The 21424-nt window shown below is 49.1% G+C and overlaps 1 protein-coding gene across 1 annotated transcript in view; it reads right to left on the bottom strand.

Annotated features, from left to right (window-relative positions):
• Sdk1 (sidekick cell adhesion molecule 1) overlaps window positions 1-21424 on the bottom strand; it is a 944655-nt gene that overhangs the window by 163341 nt on the left and 759890 nt on the right. Inside the window, exons 18-19 of the mRNA XM_087903322.1 lie at window positions 4687-4802; window positions 1823-2015 (exon numbers count right to left, since the gene is read on the bottom strand). Coding sequence (XP_087759448.1) covers window positions 1823-2015; window positions 4687-4802 — 309 coding nt within the window. The remainder of the gene's footprint in view (window positions 1-1822; window positions 2016-4686; window positions 4803-21424) is intronic.

The raw sequence follows: 21424 nt of genomic DNA on the forward strand, positions 1-21424 counted from the left end.
TTTTGGAAGCCAGAAATGGAGCCTAGGGCCAGGGCCCATGCCTGTTCACCTGACTCAGAGGTCTAGTTTCTGAATACTTCTCTCCCAAAGGATTTTTCAGGAGCTAGAGAGAGTGCCAGCGAAAGGCCTGCACCACTGCATCCTACCTAAGAGGAAGAGAAGATGTTTGGAGGAGTCAACCCACTTCCTGTTAGGTTCCTGTAGTCCTCTCAGGGGAGGACCTGTGCTAGCTGAGGAGGGAGCACTCTTCTCTTCGAGGTCCCTTCCCGTGGGTTCCCTTGCAAACCTTCTGGGAACAGTCTCACTGAGGGTTCCCGGGTGGAGGTGGGGGGAAGTCAGGGGTCTTACTTGGCCTGCAGGAGAAGACAGTCACAGGTTCCCACCAGCCTGGCTGCAAAAGCAGCAGCCAGCACTTCGCTCCCTCCTGGAACCATGACAAAGCCCCGAACACAGCTAATGAATTTTAAAACAGGTGCAGCCTCGGAAGCCGCCCTCATGGGGGTGAGGACTGCGGAGCCTTCACCGAGGGGCTGAAACACTGACAAATGCCACTTCTCTCAGTAGAAGACGGTAAAATAGCACGGCTGTCAGGGCCATGCCATCCCCCTCCCCCACCACAAGCTTCCAGAAAGACGTTCTGACGGGTTTTGTGAAGCAGCTTGTTCTTCTGCGATCGATGTAGTAGCAGAGACAGCTTTCTGCTCCTTTTATATCCCCAGTGTCTCAGCTTCCTGGATTCTTGCCCAAACGCGCTGTCCTCTAACTCTGCTAATAGCTAGGTTTCAATTTATATTCTTTCTCCCTTTACTGCGACCCTCCCCCAGCGGGTTACTGCTTCTCTGGGGCTCTGGAGAAGACCTACAGCTGGTGAAGCTTATGCCTGCGACCCAGGGCCTGAGCCCAGACAAGCTGCACCCTCGGAGTCACTGCCACCTTCACGAGGGTGCTACATCCTTCTAAACAGGACAAATAGGGCTCCTGCCTACTTACAACGGCAGTTTAGGAGCAGGGGAGATGTCTCTGCTGAGGATCCGAGTTCTTTTTCTATTTTATTATGTTTAGCTTTGGTTTTCTTATTTCACGGATGTGTGTGGCTCTACGTATGTTTGCATGTACGGGGATATCATACTTGTGCACAGAGTGAGTGTGTGTGGTGTGTATGTGTACGTGTGCATGTAGAGACCCAGAGTTGATGTTAGGAGTCATCAAGGCTCTTCTAACTTACTGAGTCAGGCCTGTCAATCAAACCCAGAACTTTCCCATGTGGCTAGTCTTACGAGCTGCTTGACCTGGCGATCCCCTGTTGTTGCCTTCTGAGGCTGAAACCACAGCCAGCCTCAACACTCACCAAGCCCTTAGGTGGGTCTGGTTAACCCCACTCAGGTTCTTACGCTTGCTTGGCAACGGCTTTAACCCCAGGCCCAGGATCTGAGTTCCAGCCCCACTTTTAAAAAGCTGGGTGTCCTGTGGTACATTTATCAGCCCAGCTCTGTGGGGGAGACGGGTGAACCCGAGGGCTCCCTGCTCAGCCAGCCCAGTCTTTTGGGGTAGCTCCAGGTTCATTAAGAGAACCTGTTTCAAAATATAAGGTGAAGTGGTTGAGAAAGATACCGGACTTACACACACACACACACACACACACACACACACACACACACACCATATAGAGGCATTGAGTCTCAAACTAATATATAAATGTATTAAGTAATTTTGTTGACTTCTGTGTGTCTTCTTCCCCGTGACCCATTCCAGGGAGTGACGTGACAACCTTTGACAATGGGCCCTGGGAGGATCGGCTTCAGCACAGGAGAGGGATACTCACTGTCCTCGTGGGTCCACACAAGCTGAGGCGTGCTCGGAGGCCCATCCCCCGGCGTGGTAAAACACAGGACTGATGTGAAGTAGGCTGTGAACTTCTTCAAGTTCGTTATGTAGCCGTGGTGGATTCCATGGAAGTCGGGAGCAATAGTGACCACAGTGACAGTCTCAGGGGCATCTGCTGGCCATGCCAGGAGCTGGGAGGGAAGGGCAAAAGAAAGGACCCTTTTAAACTGCATTTCTTCACTTAACTGTCTATCCAAAGTATAGTTTACAATTAGTAAAATTAGTAGTATGTCTTTAGAGAAAGCATAGTCACAGTTCAATAAGTCTAGAAATCCCACATCATTTTTCTCTTTCTCATATTTGGGGATAAAACCCAGACTTTTACACATATTAGGCAAGCACTCTACCCAGATCAACAACCCCAGCCCCTCATTGGGGGATTCTCGGCAGGTGGTCTACCACTGAGCTATACTCACTGGGGTGTATTTTAGATAAGCTATATCCCTGTCCACTTTACAGAGTTTTAATAAGTTTGCCTGACTGGCCTTGAACTTGTGGTTCTCCAGCATCAGTCTCACAAGTAGCTGAGGCAGTAAGGCCTGGCTATATATCTTATTGTTTCTGATAATCCCACCTCAAAAAAGTTGAGTTTAAAATGTGTCTCATGTATTTTTGTACATTTACACTTGTATATATGAAAGAAATGGCTGCTTAACTCTTGTTACAGTAATGGACTTAAACTTCCATCTTCTCTTAGGATACTACTGAGCATGGATTTTTTTTTTAATAATGGGGGCAAAGATGATATCATCTATTAATAACGAATTAGCATAAGAAGATAAACACAAATATTCTCCAGATAGAAGTCTATCTATCCTGGCTCAAAATGATTCAATAGGAACAACGTTAATGATTTATGATTTGTTATACTAGTTTCCTGGGCTGGATTTTAGGAGCTAGGTTAGAATTTTAAATAAAGGGCATATACAGGGGCTAGGGATGGTAGAGAGCTTGGCTAGCAAGCAAAAGACCCTGGGTTCTAATTCAGCTCCACATGACTCCAACATGGCGGCACATGCTTGTCACCCCAGGACTAAGGAGGTAGGAACTGGAAAACGGGGAGTTTAAGGCCATATTCTGCCACACAGTGAGCTTGAGGCCAGCCTGATCCTCACAAAACTGTCTTACAAAAAAGAAACCAAAAAGAAATATAATATATGGGTGCATGCGTGTATATGTGTGTGTGTGCATGCATGCATGTGTGTGTGTGCACGTGTGTGTGTGTGTGTGTGTGTGTGTGTGTGTGTGTGTGTACATGTGGACATTCCAGGAAAAGCCACTCTCATGATTTGGCAATGTTGTGTATGTGTAGTCTCTTGACACCATGCATCTCCAGATCTGATTGGTTCTGAAAGCCAGCGGGCAGCAGGACACAGAACACATCTGTGCAGATCAAACTGACAAACCAGCCACCAGACATGCGCAGTGTTCTTGCCACTCAGACCTGGCAGGAGAATCGAGAGTGATGGAGTTTTGCCCTGATCAGTTGAATTTCCCTTCAAAAAAAGCATCTGCCCTTAGATACTCCGGAGGAAGAGCAGAGGTACAGAAGGCGCCTAGCTGGGCCTGCCCTCATCACAAACAAGCGTTTGAGGGAGCTGAGCCCAAAGGGAAGAGAAAAATGAACCAAATGAAAAAGACACCCTTTGAAGCTGAGCGCATTAGTGACTCACTTCTCTCTGAAGGGCTCCCTAAGTCTCCTGATAAGGGGTTACTGAACCAACTTTTGTACAATGAAGTCAGACTCCCACGTCCAACCAGGAGAAGTTGTTGTAAAGGAAAGAAACTACGTTTTTGGAATGTGCACCCAAGTCCATCTTACCTGGCAGCAGAGCCTGCTCATTAATTCAGTTCGGGCAGGGTACCCCAGACCATGCTCTCTGTTCTCCAGTCTTTGAACAGAACTATCCTCAAGGCAAGAACAAAATGGTCTCTTCGCTGGATGGGAGCCTCCCCTCATGAACCCTGGGTGGGAGCCCCTGTCTCATGAACCCTGGGTGGGAGCCTCCTCTTATGAACCCTGGGTGGAAACCTCCTCTCATGAACCCTAGGTGGGAGCCCCTGTCTCATGAACCTTGGGTGGGAACCTCCTTCTCATGAATCCCTGCCCTTGACTCTGTGTTCTGCCCAGAGGATTCCCTTCTAGGAAGAAGTGGTTGGATAAGGCTGACTCCAATCATCTCACATAGAGGACTCTGTGTGTGTGTGTGTGCATGAGACGAATGTGTGCACATGTGTATGCCAGTGTGCATGTATAGGTGTGCCTATGGGTGTCCACGCAAGCAGAGGCCAGAGGCTGACATTGAGTGTCTTCCTCAGTGACTCCTCATCTTAGTTTTTGAGGCAAGGTCTCTCACTGAACCTGGAGCTTACTCATTCCACTAGGCTGAATGGCCAGCAAGCCCCAGGGATCTCCTGCCTCTGCTTCCCCAGTGCTGGGGTTAAAGATGTGCTCTGCCATGCATGGATCTTTTAGTTTTATAGGGTCTGAGGGACCACACATCTTTATGCTTGCATGGCAAGCACTTAACTGACTGAGCCATCTCCCAGCTTTCCCTGAACTGCATTAATCCAAAATATAGCCTTTTCTCCTGTGTCCTCTTAGCAACCGATCATTCAAATTTCTGGCCTGGGATAACTGGTCAGACTTCAGACAGATGGTGGCCCCACCAAGGTTGCCTTACTCTGGATTTGCTGCCCTGGGTTTTCGATGACATAGGAAGGGTAAAACCCAGTGTCTGATGTGATCAATACTGCCCATGAGTACCATCGAGAGGTCCCCAAACCAGACCAGGCAGGTACCTTGTATCCCTGGTTGATACCGTTGATGAACTGCTGGGGTGGCGGGTTCCACAGGAAGTGCACGGTGGTGGAATTCACGGCTTCAGCCTGCACGTTCTGTGGGGGTGCGGTAGGCACTGTTCCCGCGTGGAGGTGCAGGGCAGCACAAAAGGCGGAAGGCACCACGGGGAGAGGAGACAAAAAGAAAACCTTAGTGCCATTAAGACTCAAGGGCAGATGGGAAGGGAGGGGAACGTCTCCCACGCTAACACTCCTGTAACAAAGGAGAATTGGGCCATTTCTCATTTTCTGTGGGAGAGTTTCTTCCTTAAGGCAGAGGTGGGAAACGGTTCCAGACCACCGTTTCATCCCACAGACGGACCTTTCCCACACATCTGAGACTAACAACGCACTAAACCTTTACAGTTTCCTCAGTTGCCCTGATTGCCACCTCCAATAGTCACAGTCAAGGCGAGGTTTCATCTAGAAGGACCCTCCACTCGCTATTACGCTCCAAGCTCCCCTCCCCCTCTCCAGGTAGCATCTAGTGCTCACTTGACACAGCCTGGGAAGACTAGTCTGGGGGAAACTGGTGATTGATGTAGGATGGCCCAGTCTACTGTGGGCAACGCCATTCCTATGCAAGTGAGCTTGGGTTTCATAAAAAAAGGTAGCTGAGTGTGAGTTAGGGAGCAGTGTTCCGGGGTTTTTGCTTCCAGCCCCTGCCCTGAATTACTTCCTGCAGTGACAGACTGTGACCTGGAAGCAAAGCCAAAGCTCTAAGGAGCTTTAGTGACATCATGGTGTGACGTTATTAGTGGCGTCACCATAGTGACAGAAAGGGGACTAGAATTCTCTCTGTGTGCGAATGCGTGCTTGTATGTAGCTGCAATTGTGTGCAAGGGTGCACATGTTCGTGGAGGCCAGAGGCCAGCCCCAGGTGTTGTTCCTCTGGCCCTGTCCATGTTATTTTTTTTAAAAAAAAGATTTATTTATCTTTATGCGTATGGGTGTGTTGCCTGCATGTACATGTGTGTGCCATGTGTGTGCCTGGTGTCCATGGAGGTCAGGGTGGGTGCTGGATTTACTAGAACTCGACTTATGGATAGTTCTAAGCTGCCATATGGGTGCTGGGAACTGAATCTGGGTCCTCCGCAAGAACAAGTGTTATGAACCACTACGCCATAGCTACAGCCCCTTTTATTGCTTTTTGGTTTGGTTTGTTTTTCCCATGCGGGTTCCCAAGAGGATTACTGAAGGAGACCTGCAATTTGCTGATTAGAATAAACTGGCCAGTGAGCTCCAAGGACCTAACTTTCTGCTTCCCCACTCCGGTATTATAACTGTGTGCCTCCATGTCTGGATTGTTTAATAGTGGGTTCTGGGGGTCACACTCAGGTCTTTTTAAGGCAAGCACTTTACAGAATGAGTCACCCTCCCAGCTGCCCAGGAAACTCAGAGGATTTACTTCCAGGTCACAGTTCACCACAGAGGGAAGTAGCTCAGGCTGGGACTGGAGACAAAAGCCACAGAGGAACACTGCTCACTGGCTTGTGTGCGGGTTCTAAACCATCACACTCCTCCTATGCGTAGAACTGTGCATTCATACGCACAGCAGTACAGGCAACTGAGGAAGGCGAAGCCTGGGAGAAACAGTCTTTCCCGGGGAAGACAGCATCAGTTATTAGCCAACACCAAACGGTTAGCCCCAAAACACACCTACAAGTAACACACACACTGAGCAGGGTGTACCTATGTATTTAGGGATATATCTGAATGTACATTCAATACCAAACGGTTAGCCCCAAAACACACTACAAGTAACACACACACCGAGCAGGGTGCAAAATCCGAACAAGCATATAGATATGTAATAACAATTGGTTTTTTAAAAGGGGGGCATACATTTGAAAGAGAGCAAAGAGGAGCATATGGCAGGGTTTGGAGAGAGGAAGGGAAAGGGGAATGATGTAATTTTATTGTAATCTTAAAAGTAAAAGAAAACATCTGCTTTGTGTCGTTTCTTTCTTACACTCGCTGAACACCTCCTGAGTCCAGGGATGCCTTCCTGGGGCACCTGCCCTGGAGGACGGTCCTGGAATGCTGAGCAGAGCAGACACGCATGCGGCTTTGGACTGCCACCTTGATTGGACTGAGAAGTTAAGAAGCGCCTCGGAGATTGGGAAAGCACACTCCACCTGTGTCTGTGAACATGTTTCCAGGATGCTAGGGGTTACTCAAGGGGAGGGTGCCTGCCCTGTTGTTGGACAAAGGCAGTTTGCTGCTTCAGGTGTGGTCCCTCTGATAGGTGAGCAGATGTTCCCCACCACACCCTTCCCTCATGATGCCCTGCCTGACCAGTCAGAAACAATGGCGCCAACTGACCACGGACCATAACCTCTCAACCTATATAAAGCTTTCCTCCTTTGGATGTTTTTTAAATTTTAAAATGGCATGTATTTAATTGGGAGGAGCCATGTGAGTACCTCCGTGATTATGTAGAGACCGGAGGACAACCTGTGGGAGTCAGGTCTCCTATCCTCTCAGGCTTGGTGGCAGGGGCCTGAAGCTGAGGCGCCATCTCTCCAGCACCATTCCCCCAGCGCCTTCTCGTTGTTTCTCTCAGATGTCTGTATGCTGCATTCTATCAGACAGACAGCAACAACAAAACTGAGTGACATGTTCTAGAAGCTTTCTAGGGTGACTTTTGGAAGAAAGGTAGACCTTGAGAGGAAGATGGTCCTGAAGAATGGCCCTCCTGCCTGAGGAAGATGGAGTTACAAAGGAGCCCAGGCAGGGCACGGATAGAAAGTGGTGTGGACTGAGAAGGTGGCTGGGCCCCCTTGCACAGGGCTCAAATGCCCGACACAGTGGCTGCTCTTACATACGGTGGTCACAAAGACGGGAAAACTTCCTGGGAAAGGCTGTGCTTCCAGGGACATAATGCTAGTGTCCCTCACAGCAGGGATGACCCACCTTGCCTGACCGTTAGTCTTCTCACGGCAGAGAGGACACCCTGGTTCTTTTGTTTGCGCAGTGAGGCTCAGAAGCCAAAAGGATCCTTAGGTTCCAGGTAAAGAAAAACACATAAGTATCTCCTGTTACAAAGCACAGGTTGAGGACATGGTTCTGTTATGAGTGGCAGCATAGAGCAGGGGCTGTTGCTCACTGGGTAGAGCACAGCCTGGTACGCATGAAGCCACCTCTAGTGCCACATAAGCCAGATGAGGTGCCATAGCCTAAACGCTGGGGAAGAAGGGGCAGGAGGGTCATCCTCAGCTACATGGTAGCGTGGATTAGATAACCCTGCTTCAAATACTCTCTCTCTCTCTCTCTCTCTCTCTCTCTCTCTCTCTCTCTCTCTCAACCTCATCTCCATAGCTCTTCTCCATCGTCTCATTTCATGCAGAGATGGAAGAATCTAGAATCCATCAGTTCTCTCAGCCGACTCTTCAGGTCCATGTTTTCTTTCTGTCTGCCATCACCCATGACCATGGCCTCCCCAAATCTGTTCTGCCATCCCCCATGACCATGGCCTCCCCAAGTCCTTCCCTCCACACATCACAAGGAAACTGCCCAAGTTCCCTTTCAGTACCATGTGGACCACATGGATTAAAAACAGTCCCAAGGCCAGCTATGCCTGGATGTAGACTGTATTGGGGAATATCAGAGTGACTGAGAAAAAGGAAGGCCTGGCAAACAATAGAATTGTGGTTTCTCTAAAGCCCACAGAGATCTGAACACATCGGGGAGGGGTAACATAGTCTCAAATACAAGGAAAAATAGTGCTGTTCATTGAGACGGGGCGGGGGGGGTAGGGGAAGAGAGGAAGAGGAAAGGAGAGAGTGAAGGGAAATGAAAAAAGAGAAGAGGAAAGAGGGAGGAAGGGGTGGGAAAGAGAGTGGAGGGGAGGGGAGGAGAGGAGAGAGTAGGGCAGGGGAGGGGAAAAGAGGGTGGTAAGGGAGGGATGGCCAATGCGCAACTGGGCTAGGAAAATTTGCTATGACATCTAAAGGTGACTCTAGAGGAGCTGCAGGTGGAGAAACAGGACGCTTCCCACACAGAGGAACAAGGGCAAGTGTGTTGGTGTTTCACCTGAGAATCCCAACGGGCATTTGAGGAATAATGAAGCAATCTAAATCATTACTGAGACACCCAAATAAATAAATAAATAAATAACATTACAGACAAGAAAAGACAATTACCCCTCGTGAATGCAAGTTCAGACCGCAAATAAGAAAACGCCGAAAGATCAAATTCAGCAACATATTTATAACACAGTTATAACGTACCCTTATCTGGCGAGGTTTATATCATAAACAAAAGAGTTGCTTCACATTTGACCATCAATCTTGGCATAACACCAAATCAGCTTAATAAAGAAAACCCAGTCTTAATAGGGTTAGGAAAAGCATTGGATAAATTTTAAGATCTAATCATGATGATAACACTAAAAAACACCACTCAGTCAAGAAGGAATTTAAGAGAGCTCGGCAAACTTGATAAAGGGCATCTCTAGCGCACCTGCGACTGTGATCTCACCGGAGATGAGCGCCTGAGAGGTGCTGCGCTGAGATCAGGGTCGAGGGAGGGTGGAAGACATCCCACAAGTCCAGTCTGGTGAAGCTGAGAAAAAGGGAGGAGGCAAACCAACAGGGGAGGTGCTTTCTACCTATGGGCAATATGACCGTCTACATAGAAAATCCACGTCGACTCCAGGAAAGCTCCTAGGACTAAGAGAGGCTGCTAAGATTGTGGGCTGCAAGGCCAAAGCTCCGTTTCTAAACACAAGCAATAAGTAATTGGAAATTGAGATTTAAAAATTGGTTCCATTTAGGAAGCTGGGAGACAGCTATGCAGAGCAGGAGAGCCTGGGTTAAGGTCGCCAAAACCCACTTTAAGAGGGTGGGAGGAGCTGTAGCCAGCCAGCCTAGACAAACTAGCGAGCTCCAGGCCAGGGAGAGAGTGTCTCACAAATACAAAGTAGACTGCGTGTTGAGGAGTGATACCTAAGGTTGACCTCTGACTTCTACGCATGTGTGCACATACATGTGATCCCTACACACACACAGACACACACACAGAGTCAGTCAGTCCCATTTAAAGTAACGATGAAAATATGAAATAAATACAAACCTGACAATGTGTTAGATCTATAATCTGAAAGTTACAAAAACCACTTAAACACCAACTCTAAATAAACAGCCTGGGAGAATATTGATGGACTCCAAGATCAGGCAGGTAAGAGAACTGTTCTCTGAACTGGTCTGCTAGTTAACAGGGGTCCATCGAACGCACAGCCAGACACTCTTCATCAACCGAAAAGGCGATTTCCAATTTACAGGAGAAAATGAAGGAACTAAAACAGCTAAACTGATTTTTAAGAAAAAACAACAACAACTGGATAAATTCCACATAATTAAAGATGTATAAATCTACAGTAACTAAAACAGGTGACCCGGGAAACGAATGAATACGATGTCAACAATGTCAACGCCACAGAGAAGAATCCAGAAACAAGTCACACAGGTACCAACTGGTGTTCTGACCAGCACACACGATTCTGCAAAAACTGGGCACTCCTATCAAAATATAAAGAGAACTTCTAGATGTGCCTCACGCCTCCGTGAAAACCAACTCAGGCTGGATCACAGGCTTCAGTGCAAAGCTATCACCGTCAGGCTTCTACGGAAGATCGCTGTGTCCCAGACAAAGTGACAACATGCAGGAATGGTGGCCCAAGGGTCTTCTGTGAGATGAGTCAGAACTGAAGCCCACACAGGCTGGGTGCAGTGTGTATGGCAGTTACGGTCTCCTGCCAACCCCAAGGCCACTGGTGGATGGGGGACAAAGGGGCTGCACCTTTGGGGCAACAGTTACTATTGATTATCCGGTGGGCAGGATCTATGATCACTTGGTAGAGGTGCCTCTGGGCACATCTGTGAGAGAGTTCCTAGCCTGTGTTAACTGCCAGGGGAAGACCCAACCTCAGCGTGGGCAGCTCCCTCCCAGGAGTCCTGGTCTGGACAGACAAGGAGAAAGTGAGCTGAGCACCAGCATCCGTCTCTCTGCTTCCTCCTGACTGTGGGTGTCATATGACCAGCTCCTCATGCTCCTGCCGCCATGCCTCCCCCACAATGATGGAGGGTACCTCAAACTGTGAGCCCAAGTCAACTCTTCCTTAAGTTGCCTTTCTCAGAGTATTTTAAATCACAAAAACCGGAAGAACAACCAGTATACATGGGGTAAAATACAGGAACTATCTGCTTTCACACAGGAACACATCTGATCCCCCAAATACATTGTACTGTAATCCCAGTACTTGGGATGGGGGAGGTAGGAGAATCAAGAGTTCAAGGCAAGCCTCCGCTACATAGGAAGGCTACACGGGGCCCTGTCCCCAAACAACCAACAAATTGCATGCATCGCACCACTAGGAAGGAGTCCAAAGACTCCATATTGAATTCCTTTTTCTACCTGGTAGCCCATCGAAGGTAAAACGCCTAGAACAGAAGACAAGTGACTGCTGAGGATGGGGTTGGTTGGAGGTCTGAATGCAAAGGGGCGGGACTAGAAAGCTGAGGTCATGTGAGTGTCCTGTATCAACCACTGTAGCGACTGTGGATTGAAAATGCATGTCTAAAATGTGACGCTGTATTCCACAGAAGGGAAATGATAGCCAGCACCAGCTATTGCAAGCATATCAACACTGAGAAGAGTCTCTCTCTCTCTCTCTCTCTCTCTCTCTCTCTCTCTCTCTGTCTCTCTCTCTCTCTCTCTCTCTCTGTGTGTGTGTGTGTGTGTGTGTGTGTGAAGGCAAGATGTTGCACTTTGTTTTCTGAGACAGGGTTTCTCATTGGCCTGGAGGAATAGCCAGGTAGGCTAGGTCAGCAGGTCCCGAGGACCAGACAGAACTTGGATTGCAAGCGTAAGCCATCAAGCCTGGTTGGGTGTTTTGGTCAGCATGGGTTCTGGGGTACTGAACTTAGGTCCTCATGCTTGCACAGCAACCGAATCATCTCCTCTGCTCCCAGGGAAGAGATTCCTATCCATAAGAGAAGAGAACCATGTCCATGATGGTGGTGGGATTATGGGACATCCTTCCTGGAAGTCTTCAGGGTAGGGGGCGTGTGTGAAGTCCATGGACCCTGTGCTGGAGAAGCCACATATGTATGCTGCTGTGGGCAGTCCCCACCGGGTTTTCCTTGTCACTGCCAACACAGCACGGAAGCCACTTCCAGCAGTCCTCTCACTGAATGAGTGACACTTCTAATACCAGGACCCACCTGTCCAAAGTGTGGCTGACTCTTGGCCCAGAAAATCCAGGCACGCAATACAGCGGTTAGTGCTTCAGACCCCTAAGTTTGGCGCTGCTCTGTATGCAGCGACAGAAACAAGGGCAATGTGGGTCTGGGGAGGTGGCTCAGTGGTTAAAGAGTTGGCTGAGCAAGCATGAGACCTGGTTTGCATCCCCAGGACTCACATAAACATAGAGTGGGTTTGGCAGCTTGCCTACTTTCTGGCCTTGGAAGGCAGAGACAGGGGATCCCCAGAGCAAACAGGGTAGCCAGACTGGTGAGTTCTGGGTTTGATTGAGAGTCCTGCCTCAGTGAATACGATGGAAGAGTGATGGGGGATGATTCCAATATCAACCTTGGGCCCCCACGTGCATGTAAAAATATGCACACACACACACACACACACACACACACACACACACACACACACACACCACACATACAGACACACACATGGAAAAATGAAGCAAGGTCAGTATGGGTTGAAAGAAAAATAAAATGGGAAAGGAGAAAGGGTGAAGAAAGAAGGGTCAGAGGACTCTGGGGTCCCTGGAAAGCTCACATTAAAGGGTCACTTTGGAATCTATTCATTTCTGCCAGGCTGGAAACACTAGAAGGGAGAGCTCCCTGAGGCTGTTCTTGGACCTTCACTTTCCCTTCCCTTTCTTCCCCCCACTTCCTTCCTGGCTGCCATCAGGAGGTGAACAGTTCTGCTCCCCCACATAGCCCACACTGATGTGTTCTGTCTCACCATGGCCCAGAAACACCACAGTCAAGCTCTCGTGGGCTGAAACCCCTCCCAGGGGACTTTGTCCAGTGTTCTGTCACCGCTATGGAAATCCCTCGGCCCCGCTGTTCTCTGTGGCAGTCTGGGTGACTCTGCTCCAGCATTCCATCAACTCCAATTACTGCCTGCATAGTTCCGGCATGCCTTCCTGCCACATGTTCACCTCTCTAAAATAAGCCAAGGAGCAGATGTTCCCTAAACGCATTTGGCGTCATTTAAGTAAGAGTCATTTCCTGAGGTTTCCAGGCGGTGTTTGCACCTTCACTTTGATCCCTGTCAGGTGGGGGAGTCCTGTCTTTTGTCCCACAGTCAGGGCCTCTCTGGGCCTCGGGGAGGACGCAGAGCATCCAACATTAATGATGACTTCCCTTGGTTGAGCCAACGAGGAAGCTGCTTCCGGTCTGTGAAGGTCAATTTTGGTTGTCAGCTAGACTGTATCCGGGATGAAAACTAGGAAACATGCCTCTGGTGAGTCTTAAAGAACAAACAAGATGAGAGAAGATTTTATCCCAGGGTGGATAGCTTCTGGAGACCACCCAGACCTAAAGATGAGTGAGCAGAGGCTGCTTTTTTTTGCCTGCCTGCCTTTGATTTTTGCTGGTAAGTGTATCTACTCTGCGGCTGCCTCCACCAATGTTGTAGCCAGCCTTTGCTGACATTTGTTTCTCTGTCCTTTCAACAGGCACTAGAGACCAGACCTTCTCCAGGAAGCCTCCAGGAATCCGTCAGTGACAGGCTAGGACTGCTGAGACCTCCAGTTTCGTGGGCTGAGCAGCTACTGGGTTGTCAGTCCTTTCTGTGTACAGACAGCCATTGTTGTATCTGTATCTAATAAATGCCCCTTGCGATTTAGATGTATTCTGTTGGTTCTGTTTCTGGAGAGAACCCTCACATAAACACCTTCCCTCCTCGTTACACAAACTCTTGAGTCATAGTAAAATAAGAAACCAAATAAACACAATCCTTTTGCTTGAGCTCCTTGCCTCTGGAGCCACAGCATCCCACACACTGGCTCTGCCTCTCTATCCACAGTCCTGGATGGACGCCCGTTGTCACCCTGGGCTTTATTAAAACATCACCCATTCTTCTAGGCCTCTTGTGTTCCCAGAGCCTGGCTTCCTGTTCTCTTAATCATTGTCATTAGAAATGACTCAAATGTTTGAGGACAATGGAACCAAAAATGCCCTCAAGAGGGACGAGGAAAGAGCTGTAGGCAGTAAGGCCTTCCAGGCAGTGTTTCTAAGGAGGGAGTGACGGTGGCAGGAGAGGTCTTCATCAGTGAGGTGACGTCACCCTGGCCCGTCTGGAGAAAAGACAGGCTTCGGTCCATGGCTCCTGGGAGAATGTGGGCCATGGCCTGTATTCTGCAGAGCTGGCTGGATTCCAGCCTCATCCTCATCCCAGTCTTCCTGATGGAAAGTACCACCTCCTACCGCTCAAAGTAAGACCAGGGAGACTTTTTCTCAAGATCTGTACTCCAAAGGGCAGTCCTTGAAGCAAGCTCAGCCTGGCTGGAGTGACAGGTGCTAGGGTCTTTTCTGGTTTATGCTGAAAAGGGATAGGACTGGGCATGGTGGTACATGCCTTTAATCCAGCATTTGGGAGGTAGGTGGATCTCTGTGAGTTTGAGGCTAGCCTGGTCTACGTGAGGGCAGCGTTTCACTAAAGAATCACACCCCTGCCCAGGTCCGGGTCTGTTCTCAGTGTTAAACTACACGAGGCCCACACCCCTGTGTCACTGCCCCTATCCGCAGACCCAACACAAGAAGCTCTGCCATGCCAGGGCACTTAGATAAGGAAGCAATGGGAGGAAGACAAAACCAGAGGAGCAGCGTTAGATGGGAGCGGGAGGGTGGAACCATGGATACATGTGAAGGTGGTGCAGAGACAGGGCTGTGACATCCACCAGAGGTGGATTTCTCCAGGTGAAGGGAGGAAGAGGCTAGGCAGGGCTGAGCGGTCCTCCACGGTGCCTAGGGTGGGTCATGTGGGTCACGGATGCCATACAGCACGTGGCAAGCCTTGCTTCCAGCTATTCTGAACTTTGAAGCTGGCAGAGTCACATCTGCGAGCTCTATGCAGACACTGCAGGACCGGAAATGAAAAATCCAGCATGGAGACTGCAGCTCTCACATTCTAAGACTTAACCCTGGACACGCTGAGTAGCCGTACACCAAGGATTCATAGCAAAAGAGAGGCGAGGAGGGGCAGACAATCTATCGGTGACCTGCGGCAAACAGCACTGCAACAAATTGGCCTTCTTCCCCCACACCAATGATATGAGATTACAAACTGATTCCCATAGGAAAACCCATTAGGTCAATTGCTAAGTTACAATTCCCCAGAAAACTTATTTCAACTTCAGACTTTGATTTACACGTAATGAACTCAATTTCGTCTCTGGTAATTGCCTGCTTGTGCATCATGTACGCATCTATGAACATATGCATTTGAGCACGTGTGTACGCATGCACACGCGCCTGCACGTCTATACTCGTCTCTGATCCATGCATGGTGGCCTCTTGCTACTCAGACAGGTTCTCTCTGCATTCATGTAAAGATTCAAGGTTCTTGCCTTCATGGAGCTGAGAGTCCCGTGGGAAAAGTTCAAAATGTGGAAAAACGTTTTGGACCCTGAATGGTAAATGCTGCCAGGAAGGGAAGCCAGAATTTCCTGAAGAATGACTCTATGGCAGAAGGAGAGGAGGTAAAAAGGGGGAGACGGGAAGAGAACTTGAGGAAACTGGATGGTCGAGATGTGGGAAGGACAGAGACGGAGAGCAAGAAAAGAGATATCTTGATTGAGGGAGTCAGTATGGGGTTAGCAAGAAACCTGGCACTTGAGAAATTCCCAGGAATCTACAAGGATGACCCCAGCTAAGAACAAGGCAATGGCGGCAAGGGTGCCTGAACTGGCCTTGCCCTGTAGTTAGATTGATGACTATCTTAAATGTCACCATAGAGCCTACATCCAGCAGCTGATGGAAGCAGAGACCCACATTGAAGCACTTGGCTGAGCTCCAAAGTCCAGTCGAAGAGTGGGAGGAGTGAGAATATGAGCAAAGAGGTCAAGATCATGATGGGGACACCCACTGAAACAGTCTGCCTGAGCTAATGGGAGCCCACCAACTCCAGCCTGAGAGGAAAGGAACCAGCATAGGACCAAACTAGGCCCTCTGAATGTGGGAGACAGTTGTATAGCTGGGGTAGACTGTGGGGCCACTGGCAGTGAGACCAGGATTTATCCCTACTGCTTGTTCTGGCGTTTTGGAACCCATTTTCTTTGCAGGGATACCTTGCACAGCCTAGATATAGTGGGGAGGGCCTTGGTCCTGCCTCAAAGCAATGTGATAGACTTTGTTGACTTCCCATGGAAAACCTTACCCTCTCTGAGGAGTGGATGGGGGCTCTGATGGGGGGAAAGTAGAGGGAGAAGGAGGAAGGGAGGGAGTGGGAACTGGGATGAGTATGTAACATGAAAAAAGATAGGTTTTTTAAAAAAAAAATTTTAAAAAGAATGACCTTAATGAGGAGGTCAATCCATAGCTAGATCATAAAGTCAAAATTGCTAAATTTAAAATAAAACTCCAATGTGGACTCTGACTAAGCCTTGTAGTGTTGGGCTCACCCACAAAGTGAGAATAACCAGGCTGGCAAATAATGCTATTCCTGGTCTCCTTCAGAGTTGGGGCACAGGCCGCCTTGCTGCAGATGTCCAAACAGTTCTGTAAATCTGTAGGGACTCCTGTTCCATCCCAAGTTCTCATCCAGGAGCTCACAGGCGCTCTGCTCAGCACCCCCAGTGTAACCCCTTAGACATAGCTTCCTTAGCCCATAAGCCCCTTTGCTCTTCTGCGGTACACTGTTTTTTATTTTTATTTATTTATTTATTTTATTTTGAGAAAGGTCTTATGTAGCCTTGTTCCTCCTGCCTCCACATCCTGAGTGCTGGGATTTCAGATGTACAATGCTATACCCAGTTTATTCTCCGCTGTACATCCTAAAGTCCCCCCCCCCCCCACCCCACTGGACGGAAGTCTGTTGGCCACACTCTGTCTCCTGGACACTCATTACTCACAGGAACACACAGCAGGGAGACTGTTTCCCACTCTCCAAACCTCTAGCCTGGGGCTGCCGAGCTAGGCCTTTCCTCACGCTCACTGCTCTCTCTAGCTCCCCTCTGAGGCATCCCTATGTCACCTAGAACTGACTTCCATACCCCACAAGGCATCTTTGAGCCACCAGGCTGGCACAGCATGGTGATCAGCTGATCAACAAACCTGTCCTTTTTCACGGGAGGTTAAGATCAGGGTCAAGTCAAAGGCACCCTTAGGTCTACAACTCCCAAGGCCTTTTTGATGGAGTTGTGGAACACTGAGCATAGTAACTATTGTATGTCTATCAGAGCAGATATGACTCTCAAGAGAGTCTCTAGAAGGCCCCTGATGGCATTCCTCTCTAGAGGGCGGGGTGAGATTCTGGCCACTCCCCCCTTTTCCCCTCCCTGCTGTTTACACTCTGCCTCAGCTACACATGGTCCTGGGTCGCAGGAGGTACTATATATATATATATGTGTGTCGAAGGGTAACTGAAGGTATCAGGACACCCCACTTATGCAGCCATAGGGAGATTGTCACCTCCAGTGGGATAGATGTTTGAGTGGTGCGGCTGCTCTGGGGCCCTGCATGATCCTGTAAATGACGTCTCACCCACGTTCTGCTAGTAAACCCAGTCAGCTCATCGATTCCCCAAGCTAGACTACAGGGGAATCATTACTTCGGTCCGTTGTTGGCATGTTTTATGGGATAGGTAGATACTGGTCCGTGTCTCGTCAGGTAAAGTTCACACAATAGATAGTGACTGTGATCAAGGCAGGGCTCCCTATCCCCAGTGACACCATCACGGCTAGCTGACATTTCAAGTTACTCCCGCTACAGTGCCTTTCCCGTTTCCACCATGAATCTAACAAAGTAATTTATTTTTGACTTCTGACTCTGGGGTGGAATTGACGACAGACACTTAAGCTGTGACCTTCACAATTCTCAGATTGTCTCCATTTCCTCTGAGTCGCGGGCCAACAACGAACGTCGGATGTTGCTGCCAGAGTCATCTTCCAAGTTTTGATCTAGCAAGACCGTGGCTCTTAGGGCATCAGTCAACATGGGAATTCATCTATATTATACTTGCCACCCAACCTCTGCTTCATCTTATCCACAGGGCGCCTGCTTATGGATGGATGGATAGATGGATGAATGAATGAATGGAATTCAAGTCCCGGAAGGAATGTAGAACTAGCAATGCAGTAACCTTGCCCACAAAGGAAGCAGGCTGGTAGGACAGTGTAATGGTTTGAATGGGATGTCCCTCATGAGTCTCTGCCATTGAAATACTTGGTCCCCAGTTGGTGGCTGCTTACGGAGGATTAGGAGCTGTAGTCTTGCTGACGCTGGGGGTGGGCTTAGGGGTTTCAGAAGACTCAAGTTCCGTTTCTAGTTAGTTCTCTCTGCTTCCTGCTTGTGGACCGAGACATGAGTTCTCAGCTATTGCTTCAGCACCATGCCTGCCTGCCTGCTGCCACACTGCCCGCCCTGACGGCAATGAACTCCTAACCCTTTGGAGTCACAAGCCCCAACAAACCCTCCCTTCTACACATTGCCTTGGTCATGATCTTTTAGCACAGCAATAGAAAAGTAACTAAGATGGCGGGAAGACACTCACTGCAGGTGACACAGGGTTCTGCATGCTGCCTCTCGAGACTCTAGTTTGTGTTCCTTCTGGGGACGCTCAAAGTCTACCCTCGACCGCATGCTCAGAGCCTTGCATTCCCTCACTGCTCCTTATTTTTCGGCAGTGTTTCTGTTGAATATGTTCTCTGGAGCCTGTGTGCCATGTGTGTGTATGTACGCATGCACAAGTGTGCATGCTCACGTGTGTTCTGTGTATGTACATGTTCATGTGAGGAGTGTAGATGAATATGCTCATGTGAACTGGATGTCTTCATTGTGGGTGTCGTTCCTCATGCATCCTCCATCTTGTCTTTTGAAGCAGGGTCACTCACTGAGACCTGGAACTTGCCAAGTAAGCTAGGTTGGCTGGCCAGTGAGTCCCGGGGATCCACCTGTCTCCTCCTCCCGAGGGCTGGGGTTACAGGCATGGCATCCCTACAAAGGCTTTTTCTAAACCGTGCATTCCTGGGATTGAACTCAGGTCCTCCTGCTTGCACAGTGGCCACTTTACTGACCAAGCCATCTCCTCAGGTCCCTCCTCTGAGTCTTTTTGCAATGTTCTCTATCCCTGGTCAGAAGTGGTGTTTTTAATCTTCTCGTCAGGGAGTCAGATCAAAGCCAGAGAACAAGGATGACAGAAAGAGCCTGCTGCTTGACTTGAAAGAAGCCAGTCTGTCCTTGGTCACTTCTCCCAAAGTGTTAAAGGTGTAAAAGCAAGTTCAACCACCATCCCAAATGGAAGTCTCCTTCGGACACGAACACACCTTTACCGGTTAACTTCGGTGCAAGCAGCCTCACCCACTTCTGCATCAAATTGGTCAGCCCTGTGTCTGCCCTCCTTTCTGAAGCTGTGAGCTGGATCTTAGGAAATCCCACTGCTGGGTTTTTTGGACACAGAGTGAGGGCTCCTTCAGTCAGTGCCATTTTTCTGCAGTCACAGTTCAGGAGTGGTATGTGTGGTGGGCTATGGCTTCCCAGCTGAGCCCAGGCCAGTCCCCTCGTGAGAGAAATTCTCCTTAGAGCCGTCAGTCAGGGCTGTGGTTCTAGTTCCGTGGAAGGATATTCTTCTACTCAGGCCCTCTGAAGGAGGTCCTCAATGTTACAGCATGTACCGGGGTCAACTGGATGTGGAATTAAACACAATTGGCTAGGCCCCACCTCAGAGGCACAGATTCTGGGAGCTCTGGCCAGAAAATGTGGATTTAAGAAGCACATAGGCAGTGTTTCTCAACTTGTGGGTGGTGACCCTTGTGTGTGTGGGTGTGTGCGGGGGGTGTCGAGTGACCTTTTCACAGGAGTCAAATATCAGATATCCTGCATATCAGAAATTTACATTACAATTTATAACAGTAGTGAAATTACAGTTATGAAGTAGCAATGAAATAAGTTTATGACTGGGGGTCTCCACCACATGAGGAATTGTATCAAAGGGTCGCAGCCTTAGGAAGGCTGAGAATCACTGCTCTAGGTAAGGAGTCACTAAACTATGGACCATCTTTGAGGTTGCTGTCTGAGGCCCTTGCCTTAATCATTTTCTATTCCCCTCCCTCTTTTCTTCCTTCCTCTCTTCCTGTTTCCTCTCTCCCTCTTTCCTTTCTTTCCACCCTTATTTCAGCTTGCCTTTCCTTCCTTTTCCCTTCTTTGTCTCCCCCTCCCTCCGTCCCTCCCTCTCTTCCTCTCTCACTCGCTCAGTTCTTACTTACATCCTATCTCTAGACACAGCTTAACTACTTAACAGGAGAAAAGCCACACGCTCCGCTCACTTCTGAGCAGGCATGCCAACTGCTCCCTGCAAGACCTGCAATGGCAACATCAGGTCAGCCGCTCCCCACAGTTCACGGGCTCTGTTTTGTTTTCACCCCTGATATATCCTGTAAGTCGGGTGACGACGAATGAAGATCATTCAAAGCTCATTTGAGGCATCCGCCAGTCAATGCTGTCACTAAGAGTCACTGCCTTTGCAACCGCATCAGTCTACATCAGTGGTAGATGGAGTTTAAAAACAATAGTCAAATCCACTTGTCCGGCGTGCATGAGGCCCTGGGTTGAATCCCCAGTGTTGTGGTTTGGATGAAAATGTCTGCCATGCTCCTGTGTCTGAACATTTGGTCCCCAGCTGCTGGCTCTGTTTTGGGAAGTTGTGGAAGCATCACGGGAAGGAACCTCAATGGAAGACACAGCCACTAAGACTGGGCTGGAGGTTTATAGGCCGGTCCTACTTCCTAGTCCTTCGGTTTTCTGCTCTGCTAAGATGTGAACTAGGAGACTCTGTCCCTTCTGCCACAACTGTGAGTCACTCGGGTGCCATGATGGACTGAATCTCCTCAACCCATGGGCCTAACAGAAACTTTCCTCAAGTTACTTCTTGGTCACAGCAATGGCACAGCACGAAAGAAGAAAGGAAGGGAGGGTTGGAGGGACAGAGGGAGGGAGGGAGGGAGGGAGGGAGGGAGGGAGGGAGGGAGGGAGGGAAGAAAGCAAGGAAAGTAGGAAGGAAGAACAGCAAGGGGGAGGGAGAGACAAGTGGTTAATCCAAAGAAACCTTGGGCTGTGGAGGTGGCTCAGTGGGTAACAGTGCTTGATGCTTTACAGAGGACCGGAGTTCAGTTCCCCGCATTCCTATTAGGTGGGTCACCACTGTCTGGAACTCCAGCTCCAGGGTTCCAACGCCCTCTTCTGGCCTCCATGGGCACTGCACTCATGCACAGACCCACCCACCTACACATACATGCACATACTTTTTAAACCATATTTTAAAAATGAAGGAAATCTGGGCAGATGTGAATCTCCACCACTGGGGCACAAGACGAATCACATAAAGGTTCAGTAGCACTAGGAGGAGGAAGTTGTGAGGCTTCATGGGCAGGAGGACATAGGCTTGGGCCTCTGTAGTAAGAAGGCAGACCTCTGCATCCTGCACATCTTCTCCTATGAGACCTGGCACTCAG

This window comes from Myodes glareolus, chromosome 2 (assembly GCF_982192425.1).
Source record: "Myodes glareolus chromosome 2, mMyoGla1.1, whole genome shotgun sequence".
NCBI lineage: Eukaryota > Metazoa > Chordata > Mammalia > Rodentia > Cricetidae > Myodes > Myodes glareolus.